At 46.0% G+C, this 12,199-nt stretch overlaps 1 protein-coding gene across 28 annotated transcripts in view; it reads left to right on the top strand.

The window, feature by feature from the left end:
- The window catches only part of LOC119456284 (neurogenic locus notch homolog protein 1-like), a 183,577-nt gene that overhangs the window by 94,615 nt on the left and 76,763 nt on the right, over positions 1-12,199 (top strand). For 2 of the 28 annotated variants that reach the window (XM_049669664.1, XM_049669665.1), the window contains exon 12: positions 9,021-9,157. The exons of the other annotated variants lie outside the window; for them this stretch is intronic. In XM_049669664.1, coding sequence (XP_049525621.1) covers positions 9,021-9,157 — 137 coding nt within the window. The remainder of the gene's footprint in view (positions 1-9,020; positions 9,158-12,199) is intronic. 28 annotated transcript variants of the gene reach the window in all.

The raw sequence follows: 12,199 nt of genomic DNA, 5'->3' as shown, positions 1-12,199 counted from the left end.
CTCACATCTTCCATTGCCAGAAATACCTGATATAACCTATTTTTTTCTTTAATGATATTAAGTACCCTGGAAGTGATCGAAGGTCTGCAGGCACACTTTGGCCTCTTTAAGGTCTTATAAGGAAAGCGTTTTCTGTACACAGAGCACAAAGTATTAATAAAGATGTCATACGCGAGATCGGCGGAGCTACAAGATATGTTGCTCCACTTTAATGTATTAGCTTCTTGTTAAAAATGCGTGGCCATCGCAACATGACTCCTTTCATTAAGTGGTATCTCTAAGCGGGCAAAGTATACGGGCAAACAATCGCTTATCACGGCATCGAGAGCCCCTGCCTGTAGTGGATGCATGTAACTACTTGTGATGAACAAGGCTAGGAGAGCAGAACTAGCAGTGGTAATGTGGGTGGGCATAGTAATTACATTTGTGGAAAAGAACGAAACAAGAATGTCTGAAAATCGAGCCTGTTTATATGTGCTGCTCAACATGTCTATGTTTAACTCACCACCGAACATTATAATGTGCAACTGAGATTCTTAATAACCGAAAATATGTTTTCTAGATGTTGAATAAATGCATCAATGTTACCCTCTGGAGGCCGATGCATTACTACAAACACATATTTCTGGCATTTTAAATTTTAACGTTAAAGCTTCTATGTCATCGGTACACAGAGACAGATCTTTATTCCGTTCATTCTTCAATCCTGCTTTCACATGTAAACATACCGCACCACTCTTTTTAGATTCTTTATTCAAGTTAGCCACATTAAATCCATCAAGATGCATAACGTCAATGTCACTGCGGCACGAAGTCTGTCATCATAATGACAGAAAATGAGAAATCGAACGTTTTAAGAAATAAAGTAGTCGTTCGAGCCAGCTGTTTGCATGTTAATGTGGAGAAACGACACCGGCTGTTTACGCCGTTCAGCTACTTGCGAGTTTAGTTCAGATGGACTTGAAAACATTGTAGTTATTTGTAACGAAAAAAAAAATCCTATGGCTTAAGACTACTTGTGCCAAATCAGCATTGCAAGGGTGATGCAAGACTGATGACTTCTCTATCTTCTACATGAAAATTCTGCCCTGTCACACCCACACATATTTCTTCGTTTTTTCACGCCTTTTCTGTCGGACCTTACTGAACAGAACCTTAATTTCTATGCAAAAATGCTCACTGATATATATACAGGGTGTTTCAGCGAACACTTTCAAAAATTCTTAAAGGTTGCCTGTGGCAGATAGCCCAATTCTAGTCATTGAGCTGGTCTACTCGAAAAGGCGGACATTACTTGCGCAAGAAATTGAAATGCATAATCGAATGATTAACAAAAATTCACTAATTAAGTTTTTAACAAATTACCTGATGGCCCATATTGCAATTTAAAAATTGTAGCCATGGAGTTAACAAGGCGGATCCACTTGGAACGAATGCTTGGGATGGCACCAGTTTCGAGATATTAATTCCCGAACTTTGCGGAGAAATGCATTGGCGTTCCAGTTAGTTTTTAAACAAAACGTCTTTTTCTTCATTGAAGCACCAACTTAACTGGAACGCCAATGCAATTTTCCGCAAAGTTCGGGAAATAATATCTCGAAACTGGTGTCAACCTGAGAATTAATTTCAAGTGGATCCGCCTTGCGAACTCCATGGCTACAATTTGTAAATTGCAATAGAGGCCATCAGGTAATTAGTTAAAAACTTAATTAGTGATTTTTTGTTAATCATTCGATTATGCAATTCAATTTCTTGTGCAAGTAATGTCCGCCGCTTCGAGTAGACCAGCTCATGAACTAGAATTGGGCTATCTGCCACAGGCAACCTTAAATAAATTTTGAAAGTGTTCGCTGAAACACCCTGTATATATATATATATATTGAAAGACGGACGACGACCAGGACAGGCAGCACTGGCAGACCCGTTTATTCCACCGGCACGGCCGAGGCTCAAACACAAAGAAGAAGAGAAACAGGGATGATAATGGCTATATACAAATGAGAACGATGAAGTACGTGAAATGTGCTTACACTAATCCCCCCCCCCCCCCCCCCCCTCGTGGAAGCGGCCAACCTGGCCACAATCTAAAGATCGGCTGAACGGGGAATAAAGTGCTTCATGCGGGAGACGTGAACAATTTCTGCACTACGACGACGGCGGTCCTCGACGGAGTGAAGCGGAGTGACTAGATAGTTCACTGCGGAAGTTTGTTGTAGGACTGTGTAGGGCCCAATGTACCGGTGAAGGAATTCCTAGCAAAGTCCAGGGGTTCGAACCGGCGTCCATAGGAGGACTTGGTCTCCAGGATGGAAGGCGATGTCGCGGCATTTATTGTCGCAGCGACGTTTTCTTTCTTCGTGGGTAGCGGCGGTGTTGCGACGAGCAATTTCACGGCAACACGCGAGTCGAGCTGCAAACTCTTCTGGGAGGGAGGTGTTAGACGAAGCAGGAGAGAAAAAGAATTCGGTGTCGAAGATGGAGGAGGCAGATCGTCCATACACCAGGAAGAAAGGGCTGTAACCGGTAGTTCGTTGTGTCGCAGTATTATAAGAGAATGTAACACAGGGAAGGATGTTGTCCCAGTTTGTGTGGTCAGGACGTAAGTACATAGAAATCATGTCAGAGAGCGTTCGGTGGAAGCGTTCAGTAAGGCCGTTGGTTTGCGGGTGATATGTAGAAGTGGTTTTATGCTTCGTATTAGTCTGCCGCAAGACTTCCTCAAGGACGTGGGACATGAAGGCTTTGCCACGATCGGACAAAAGAACGCGAGGAGCACCATGACGCAAGACTATGGATTGCAGGAAAAAGTCAGCAACCTCAGAAGCAGCACCAGATCGAAGAGGCGCAGTCTCAGCGTATCTTGTTAAGTGGTCTACCGCTGTGACGATCCAGCGGTGACCGGAGGGCATCAACGGCAAGGGACCGTATAAGTCAATTCCAACGCACTCGAAAGGTTCGGTCGGACATGGCAGAGGCTGAAGAAAACCGGCAGGCGGGGATGTGGAGCGTTTGCGGTGCTGACACAAGGCACATGAGGCAACGTATTTGGCTACCGTTGTGGACAATCCAGGCCAGAAGCAGCGGGTCTTGATGCGGTCGTAGGTCTTGTGGAAGCCTAAGTGGCCGGCGGCAACGTCATCATGAAATGCTTCTAAAGCTCGAAGACGAAGACAGCGAGGTATGACTGGGACCCATTTGTTACCCGTAGGATGATAAATATAACGATGAAGCACCCCATCTTGAAGGCGAAATTGCTGAAGCTGGCGTCGCAAGCGGCTGTTGGGTGGTTTAGTTAGGCCGCGAAGGCGATCAATGAGAGTTCGACAGTAGGAGTCTGCGTGCTGAAGGGAAGCTAAATCGGAGCGTGAAGAAAGCTGAGCTTGATCCAGTGACATTAGCGTGAGCTGGTAGGCGGCAGGCGTAGCGTCAGAGCGACGTGGTAGAGACGGGGAGTGCGCACGATCGATAGAAGGCAAAAGCGGGCATCGAGACAGTGCGTCTGCATCATGATGACATTTGCCAGACCGGTACGTTATCGTGAAATCATATTCTTGTAAGCGTAGTATCCAGCGTCCCAGGCGTCCTGACATGTTCTTCATAGATGACAGCCAACACAGAGCATGATGGTCGGTGACGATGGTGAAGTGGCGACCATAGAGATACGGGCGAAACTTCTGAATGGACCAAACAATAGCCAGGCATTCCTGCTCTGTGATCGTGTAGTTCCGTTCAGATGGCGAGAGGGTCCGGCTAGCATACGCCACAACCTGCTCTTTAGACGCGGGACCCCGTTGCAGGAGCACTGCTCCGATGCCTTGCGCACTTGCGTCAGTGTGGAGTATAGTGGGTGCCCTCTCATCAAAATGGCGAAGCACCGGTCCAGAAGTGAGATGTTTCTTAAGGGCTTGAAATGCCGACTCACAGTCTTCGGACCATGTGAAAGAGGCGCCGGTGACCAGGAGCTTATGTAGAGGAGCTGCTATTGTAGAAAAATTGCGTATAAAACGGCGCAAGTAAGACGCCAGGCCGAGAAAGCTGCGCAATGTTTTTTGATTTGATGGGCAAGGGAATTGAAGCACAGCAGCAATCTTCTCAGGGTCAGTTTGGACGCCGTCTTTTGAAACGACGTGACCCAGCACTTTGATGCTTCTACTGGCGAATGTGCACTTTTTAGTGTTAATCTGGAGGCCAGCATCTGAAAGGCATCGGAGGACTTTGTCTAATCTCTGTAGGTGTTGGCTGAAGCTGGAAGAAAAAACAACGATGTCATCCAGATAACAGAGGCAGGTCTTCCACTTACGGCCACGAAGAACAGTGTCGATCATACGCTCAAACGTGGCTGGAGCGTTGCACAGGCCAAATGGCATTACATTAAATTCATAAAGTCCGTCCGGCGTGGCGAAAGCGGTTTTCTCTTTGTCAGCCTCGTTCATGGGAATTTGCCAATATCCCGATCGCAGATCAAGGCTGGAAAAATATTCCGCTCCTTGTAGTGTATCTAAGGCGTCGTCAATTCGAGGCATGGGATACACATCCTTGCGTGTAATCTTATTGAGCGATCGATAATCAACGCAAAAGCGAACGGAACCATCCTTTTTCTTCACCAGAACGACAGTAGACGCCCAGGAACTGGATGAAGGTCGTATAATATTTCGTGCTATAGCATGTCATCAACTTGTTCAATGACCTTCCGTTCCGACTGCGAAACACGATATGGGCGACGGCGCATAATTGCAGAACCGTCGGTTTTGATGCGGTGTGCAGCTACGGAAGGCTGGCCCAATGCGGTGGCACAGCTATCAAAGCAGGATTTGTGCTTAGCCAAAAGGGCGAGTAACGCATCCGACTGGGCAGCGGTTAGGTCAGAACCAATTAGGGCTCGGAGAGAAGAAGAATCCAAACCTGAGGTTGGTACTGGTGACGAAGAAGGGGAAAGCGCTGCGACAGAGATCAGTGGGGGGTCGGTGAAGGTTGCCACGGTCATCCCTTTGGGCAACAATACAGGATCTGGGGTTGTGTTGCAGGCGTACAGGAGAGCTCGGCCACATGAAAACTGGACGAGACAAGGGGCGACTAGAATTCCTCGTGAAGTGCAGCGTGAAGAGGGGGTAACCAGTGCGTCTCCATCGGTTAGCTGGCCGGATGTGACAGCTACAATGTGTTCGTGACCAGGGTGCAGGACGTAATCTGCAGCGACAGCCAAGTTCAAGATGGAGGGTGACGACTCCAAAATAGGTGCATCCGTGGTATCTGTGATGTGGACCACTTTCTCCCTACATGATATAACAGCAGAGGCAGAATGCAGGAAGTCCCAACCGAGAATAAGTTCATGGATGCACGCGGGTAGCACAATCATCTCAATGTGGTGACGAATGCCATCGATCAAAACACGAGCCGTACATTGTCCGTCGGGGTGAATGGGTACGTTATTAGCGCCGCGTAAAACGGGTCCAAGATAAGGCGTTCTGACTTTACGGAGCCGTGAGCACAAATCACTACGCAGAACGGAAACAGCGGCACCAGCATCGACGAGAGCTTGCACAGGAACACCTTCGAGAGTTACAGATAGCATATTGGCCGGGCGACAAGGAGGTATTTCCGAAGTTCGAGAGGACGCAGTTTTCCCTCCAAAAACTGCAATCCTTAGTTTTCCGAGTGTTGGTCAGCAAGGCGGGAGATGGGGCGAAGCGGTGATGCAGAGCGGCGGTAGGGAGAAGGAGAACGTCGTCTAGCCGAACGGGAGCCCTGAGGCAGACGTGGAGACGCTGGAGGAGATGGAGAACGACGCTGCGTGAAAGCGGACGGGCCTGGGTAGTAAGCGTCGTGTCGTCGGATCTCGTCTCGCTCAAAATCGGCATAGCCTCGGCTTACATCCAGCTGGCGGCGACGGCAGTAACGCGATATGTGGCCCCGTATACCGCAGTAAAAGCAGACCGGACGAGGTGGACGCCACGGAGTATACGAAGGTACAGCAGGTGCTCGGGCGCCCATAGAGGCCAAATGGCCGCAGGTGAGGTCAGGAGGCCCAGAAGGGACAGTAGCAGGTGGCATTGCAGCGACTTCCGCGTATGGGCATCGGGAACGCTGCTGGGACAACAGACGTTGTCGGTGTCGTCATGGCTGCCAACTCCTCCTTCACAAGGTTGCGCAATTCAAACGTTGGCGATGGGGCGGGAACAACAATGGATCGCCGTTGTTGCTGCTCCTGAAGTTCTTCGCGAATAATAGAGCGGATAAGAGCACGTAAATCAGAATGAGGTGGCATTGGAAGGTCGCTGTCACGGTGAAGACTGAGGGCATGAAGCTCGTCCAAGCGCTGGCACGTCGATGTAATATCTTGAACCGAGGTGGGATTTTGAACAGCTAAGGCGTTGAATGCGATGGAACCAATGCCTTTAAGAATATGGCGAATGCGTTCGGCTTCCGTCATTCCAACGTTGGCGCGGCGGCATAGAGCCAGGACATCGTCGATGTACGATGTATATGACTCTTGTGGAAGTTGAACACGCGCAGCGAGCTTCTGTTTGGCGACTTCTGAACGGCCAGATGAAGGGCCCATTCACACTTGCGACTAGGCGAGATCGCGCGACCAAGTTGGTCGCAAAGCGACCAGTCGCAATTAGTAGTCGCAAATGGTCGCTTTTCTCGAAATGCGACCGTTTCGGGCCAGTCGCTCACTGCTCGATTTTTCAGTCGCGCGACCACAGTCGCAGAACAGCTGAACCAATCAGATGCGAAGGAACAGGACGTCCGTATACGCTGACGCTTATTTTACGCGGCGATGACATTTCAAGCAGACGTGAACGGCATATCGTGATACATTTAGGTTTAGCGACTCGTCGGTCGCATTTGTAAGTGTGAACATCGTTCACCTTGAGTAGTTTTCTGGTCGCCAGTCGCAATTGGTCGCGCGACCTCGCCTAGTCGCAAGTGTGAATGGGCCCGAAGACGCGAAAATTTGCCGCAAGCTGGTAGTAAACGCTGACCAGTCGGCGAAGTCAGTTTCGTGGTTAAAATACCACGTCTTCGCAACGTGGGGCAGATAGAACGCGGCGTTAGTCAACTTCTGTCTATCGGTCCACCCATTGGCCGAACTCACGCGGTTGTAATTGTCGAGCCAGTCGTTGACGTCATCCCCGCGGAGACCCGCAAAGACTGGTGGATCACGATGAGGGGTGGTAATGGTGCACGATGTCAGTGCAGCCGATGTCGTAGGAGCAGGAGCGTTAGGGGTAGCGATAGTGCCGGCGGCCGACGCAGGGGTGGTCATAGCTGTGGGGGTGGCCGGGCGCAGGCGGCGACCGGAACGTAGCTCCAGGTAGGGCAGGAACGCAGGAGGACGTCGGGATCTTGACGCGCCTCCACCACTTTGAAAGACGGAAGACGACCAGGACAGGCAGCACTGGCAGACCCGTTTATTCCACTGGCATGGCCGAGGCTCAAACACGAAGAAGAAGAGAAACAGGGATGATGATGGCTATATACAAATGAGAACGATGAAGTACGTGAAATGTGCTTACAATATATATATTGTGAGACGTCGGCCGATGCGATGCCTTTATTTCCGAGCAGCCGCCCGAGTCAGAGACGAAGCACCGCACGAGACAAAAGATGATGATGAGTCGTATGTACAAATGACGACAACGATATGCACAAATAGCGTTCACACAAGATGATGAGTCGTATGTACAGATGACGACGATATGCACAAAATGCGCTCACATTAACTTCCCCCCCTTCAGGAAAGCGGTCAGCAAGACCGCAAGCTAGAAAGGGTAGATACGGCGAATGTAGGGTTTCAGGCGAGATACGTGAACGATTTCCGTAGTGCGGCGGCGGCGGTCAGTAGCTGAGCTGACAGGAGTGAAGCGGTAGTTAACGGCCGAAGTTCTTTGCAAAACGGTGTAGGGGCCAAGATATCTGTGGAGAAACTTTTCACAGAGCCCCGGTGTTATATATATATATATATATATATATATATATATATTGGATCACTTGTGTCGCAGTCAAAATTACTGGTCTCTAACTTAGTTTTCTTTACCGCAGACAACAGTTTGCCTCGCACAGTTCTAGACAGGAATCTTACGTCTTATCTGGCAACTTATCTTTGTACGATACACGATGAGCGATGTCAATTATTGTGAAACGCGAAAGTCAATGAATGGGGAGCGCGAAATTCGCATAAAGGATCATTTTGTGGCCTGATATTAGGGTAACATTCACCATGTACTTCCCTTCCAACAAAAGAGTGAATACTGGTCATTTAAATAGCAGCTACTATAATAATTTGTTAATCATGCTGGTAGTCGTAACGTTCCAAGCACAATCTGACAGCTACCCATGTGGAAAATCAAATTGCCTTTTATTTGCAACTGCACCTTCTTCAGTAAATTGGGCCATGTTTGCTGAACAGGCAGTAGAGGCCAAAGCGAAACTGTGAAAACTGTTAATAGTGCACATGAAGACTATTACCACATATCAAATCTAAGAACCCACGCGATGTCTTTCATATAGTGTGTATGTATGTATGTATGTATTTATGTATGTATATACATACATACATACATACATACATACATACATACATACATACATACATACATACATACATACACACACACACACACACACACACACACACACACACACATACATACATACATACATACATACATACATACATACATACATACATACATACATACATACATACATACATACATACATACATACATACATACATACATACATACATACATACATACATACATACATACATACATACATACATACATACATACATACATACTTGGGTGTGTGCTCGCGCCCAAGTGTATTTCAGTGCATGAATGACATATATTGAGACGGAATTGGGATCGAAATGAATGACTTCTTTATTGATAAGAATAGCTTTGGATGGTACCGAATAGGTGCAAGGAAGCACAAGTAGCAGCGTCACATCAGCTTGACTCTTTTGTCCATAAAATTTATATAACTTCAAAACTTCTTACCTCTTTCAGTGGTGAAGAAGTTTCATTTGATGTTTTTGTTCAAAACAATGAAGAGGAAGCCAACGTTACAGATACCTTTGCGAAATGCGGCCAACCTGGCATACCTGAATGCAAGCTCGGCGATGTGACCTTCGAAAGTGGAGAAGGTAAGAAACCATGCCTGGCTTCAGGTACATATGGTGCTGAAAGGAATGTAATTTATTTATTGGTCAATTATTGACTGAGACTAATTGTACGTTCTGGGACTAAACAATACGAGAAACATCGCAGAGGGGAGCTCCAGATTTATTCTGAATTTCTCGAGTTCTTTAATGTACACTAAAATCTTTTAATCGGGCGTCTCTTGTTTTCGTTCTTTGTGTCTCCAAGTTTTTTTTTTTTTTTACAGCGATAGCTGTTCAGTAATTTTTCAGATTACATAAAACACTGTCACCATAGTACCTGCGTAATAACAAACATCATCACACTATAGCAATGCAACAACAAAATGAAATGTACGAAAGAAGTCACCGTTGACGATATCGAACGTGCCAACAGCAAGACGCTAACAGCAAGACGCTACAGCCATCAAAAAACAAAAAGTCGACGAGGCGCCAGTGCTAAAAGCGGCATTCCCTGACACTGGTTGCGGTGAATGCAACGGTGCATGAGGCAATAAAGCACTATCACTGAGATCAAATAAATTAGTTGATCCCAGTGGCAAAACATGAAAGACAAAGTAGAAAACAGGAGAACACAAATACCATATTTTGCTAAACCAGGCTGTTGGAGCACTAGTGCAAATGTTTTCCGCAACAGATATCCCACGATTAAGTGCGAGTGCTATTGCACATACCAATGCATTAGCTGTCGATTTTTATGGCTCACACTTTGGGCGAAACTGCAGTCTTTATTTTTGCAATCTCCTATTGGCGAAGCTCAGCTGCCTTGGCCTGAAAATGGACCAAAGCCCTTTTACTCAGCAGCAGAATGCGGCAGATAATTGACAAGCCTGACACAAATGCACTCAACAGATCAGTACTAGTGGCATACGAATAGCCATTTTTGTGCCCGATTCAAATACGAATCAAACCATGCCAGAAGCAAATTGGATCAAATGAAATATTGAATATTTTTCTAATAATTAACAGCCGTTTCAACAATTATATAAAGCCTCGTTCCCATCCTAGTATTCACAATGTTCCCAAGTTTCTGTAATTTTTATTATTAAAAGCACAAATGGAACAATAAGAACGAATAAGCAGTTTTTTCGCATACGCAGGAGACTCCGGAAAGTGCCAATGATCACTGTATAGCCGGTAGTCTGACTCCCTGAGCGACATATAACCTGCTCTACTACATAAGTTATGTGTTATGCCTATACATTATTATTATGACTGCGGGGGTGAACTTTATCGTGTCTTTGCTCCAATTTTATGATTGTGTACAGTTGAAGTTTTGAAATATTCAAAAGCTATTTGAAAAAATATTTGCATTTACGAATACCGACTATTCGACTCGAAGACCGAATCGAATAAGACGCTATTCTATCATTATTGGAGAGTTTGCGAATATTCGCTCACCCACAATCAGTACGTGACACGAAAATTGCTGCTTGGCTAACTACACAGCTAGTACAGACAGCACAGGGCGGCTACTGCGAACTCGACTGCAAACTGCAACGAAACGGTAAATTCACAGGTGATGTTGAACTTAAAATGATTGTATTACGGCCTAAGAAGCATTTTTTTCCAAGAGATATCTCCATTGATCCACTTGAACATTTACAGAGAGGTTGCCCTGTTGAAGAGTAAGAATCTGCTGGATTTCAGATCAGCTTTACGCTCCACATCACTTTTAAAGCTCAAGTTTCCAAACTTACACATCAATGCACACAAGAAAATCACAGTGACAATTTTCTTTTCCAACAAGATTTCTGGCAGACGGTTCTGTCGAGTAAGTATGGTGACAGCACGGTGCCTCGAAGGCACCTTTCTGTTCATGCTTTAAATGTCATATGTGGACATTTGCATGCTTTATTATCTAGTCTAAGCAAATATGCGTGTTTATTAAGCCAGAACTGTGACAGTTTTCTAGTCAGTATCAAAAAATCGCTGTTTAATTCTCATGTGTATTACTGCACTCTAACTTGAGGAAACATAGCTGCATCAAACCTGCAGAAACTCATGGTAACTCTAAAAAAAAAGCTCTTCATTCATTAGAAGATTCCCCGTTTTTAGACCACACAGAGCCACTATGTCGCAAAGAAAAAAAATTAGCAGCGTAGGTAATTGTAATTTTGTTTTACTAAGAAATTACAAAAATACTACACTGCGTAGAGCGGAAATGTTCCTAGAGTAGCAAGCTTTAAAAACAACACCATTTTTTATGGAGACGGATATTGCCACGCATACTTATTGATGTTTTCCGGTGACGGTCTTTCACCGGCTAACAAATGTACACTGTTATCGCCCAGCGCAAGAGGCGCCTCTCTTTATCAGAAGTTTATCTAATGTTATCGTATATTCTATCTGCTGTTTATTTTGGCGCCGAGCCTTGCGTAATCAGATTGCATGCGTGACAAGAATAGTGGTGCACATTCTAGAACCTACGCGAGCTCCAGCAATTACGCAGGAAGGTTCAATGAGTCATGTATAAATAGCCAACGCGTCTGATGCGTGGATCAGGTTTTTCGACGATGCACAAGTGTGCTCACCCCTATCGTTGGGCTAAGTGTCACTTGTTTTTCTGGGCACAGGTTTTGTGTATCGGGGTTTCGTGACTTGGTTTTGTGGCTTGCGTCGTGCCACTGTGGTTGTTCAGCACCACAACGTGACAATATCAAACCTCATACTGCAATCCTTTTTCGCGCGCCAATTATGGAAAGAACAAGAAGAGAAACTGAAGCGCTCAATTTTTCTTAATCACAACCGTGTAAAGCCAGCAGGCAATGAAGCCAAGGAAAGCATAGGCGTAGTTAGCTGTGGTTGAAATTGAAGTGTACAAAATTGAAATGTAAAAATGCCTTACGCATGCGTTGCACAACGCGCGCATAATGCAGAAGTTGTGCGTACGGCTCCCTCCAGCAACAAGTTTTCTTTTCGCCCACTTTCATTTTCTCTTTTCTTCAATATCTTGTACGTTTCAATTTATGTGGTTCCTATGGGAAGGAAAGACTTGCATAGATACCAGCAGCCACACTGAATGAG

The sequence above is a fragment of the Dermacentor silvarum genome, chromosome 6 (genome assembly GCF_013339745.2).
Source record: "Dermacentor silvarum isolate Dsil-2018 chromosome 6, BIME_Dsil_1.4, whole genome shotgun sequence".
Taxonomy (NCBI): Eukaryota; Metazoa; Arthropoda; class Arachnida; order Ixodida; family Ixodidae; genus Dermacentor; species Dermacentor silvarum.
The sequence above is the reverse complement of the archived record's forward strand: the minus strand, read 5'-3'. Positions and strand labels throughout refer to the sequence as shown.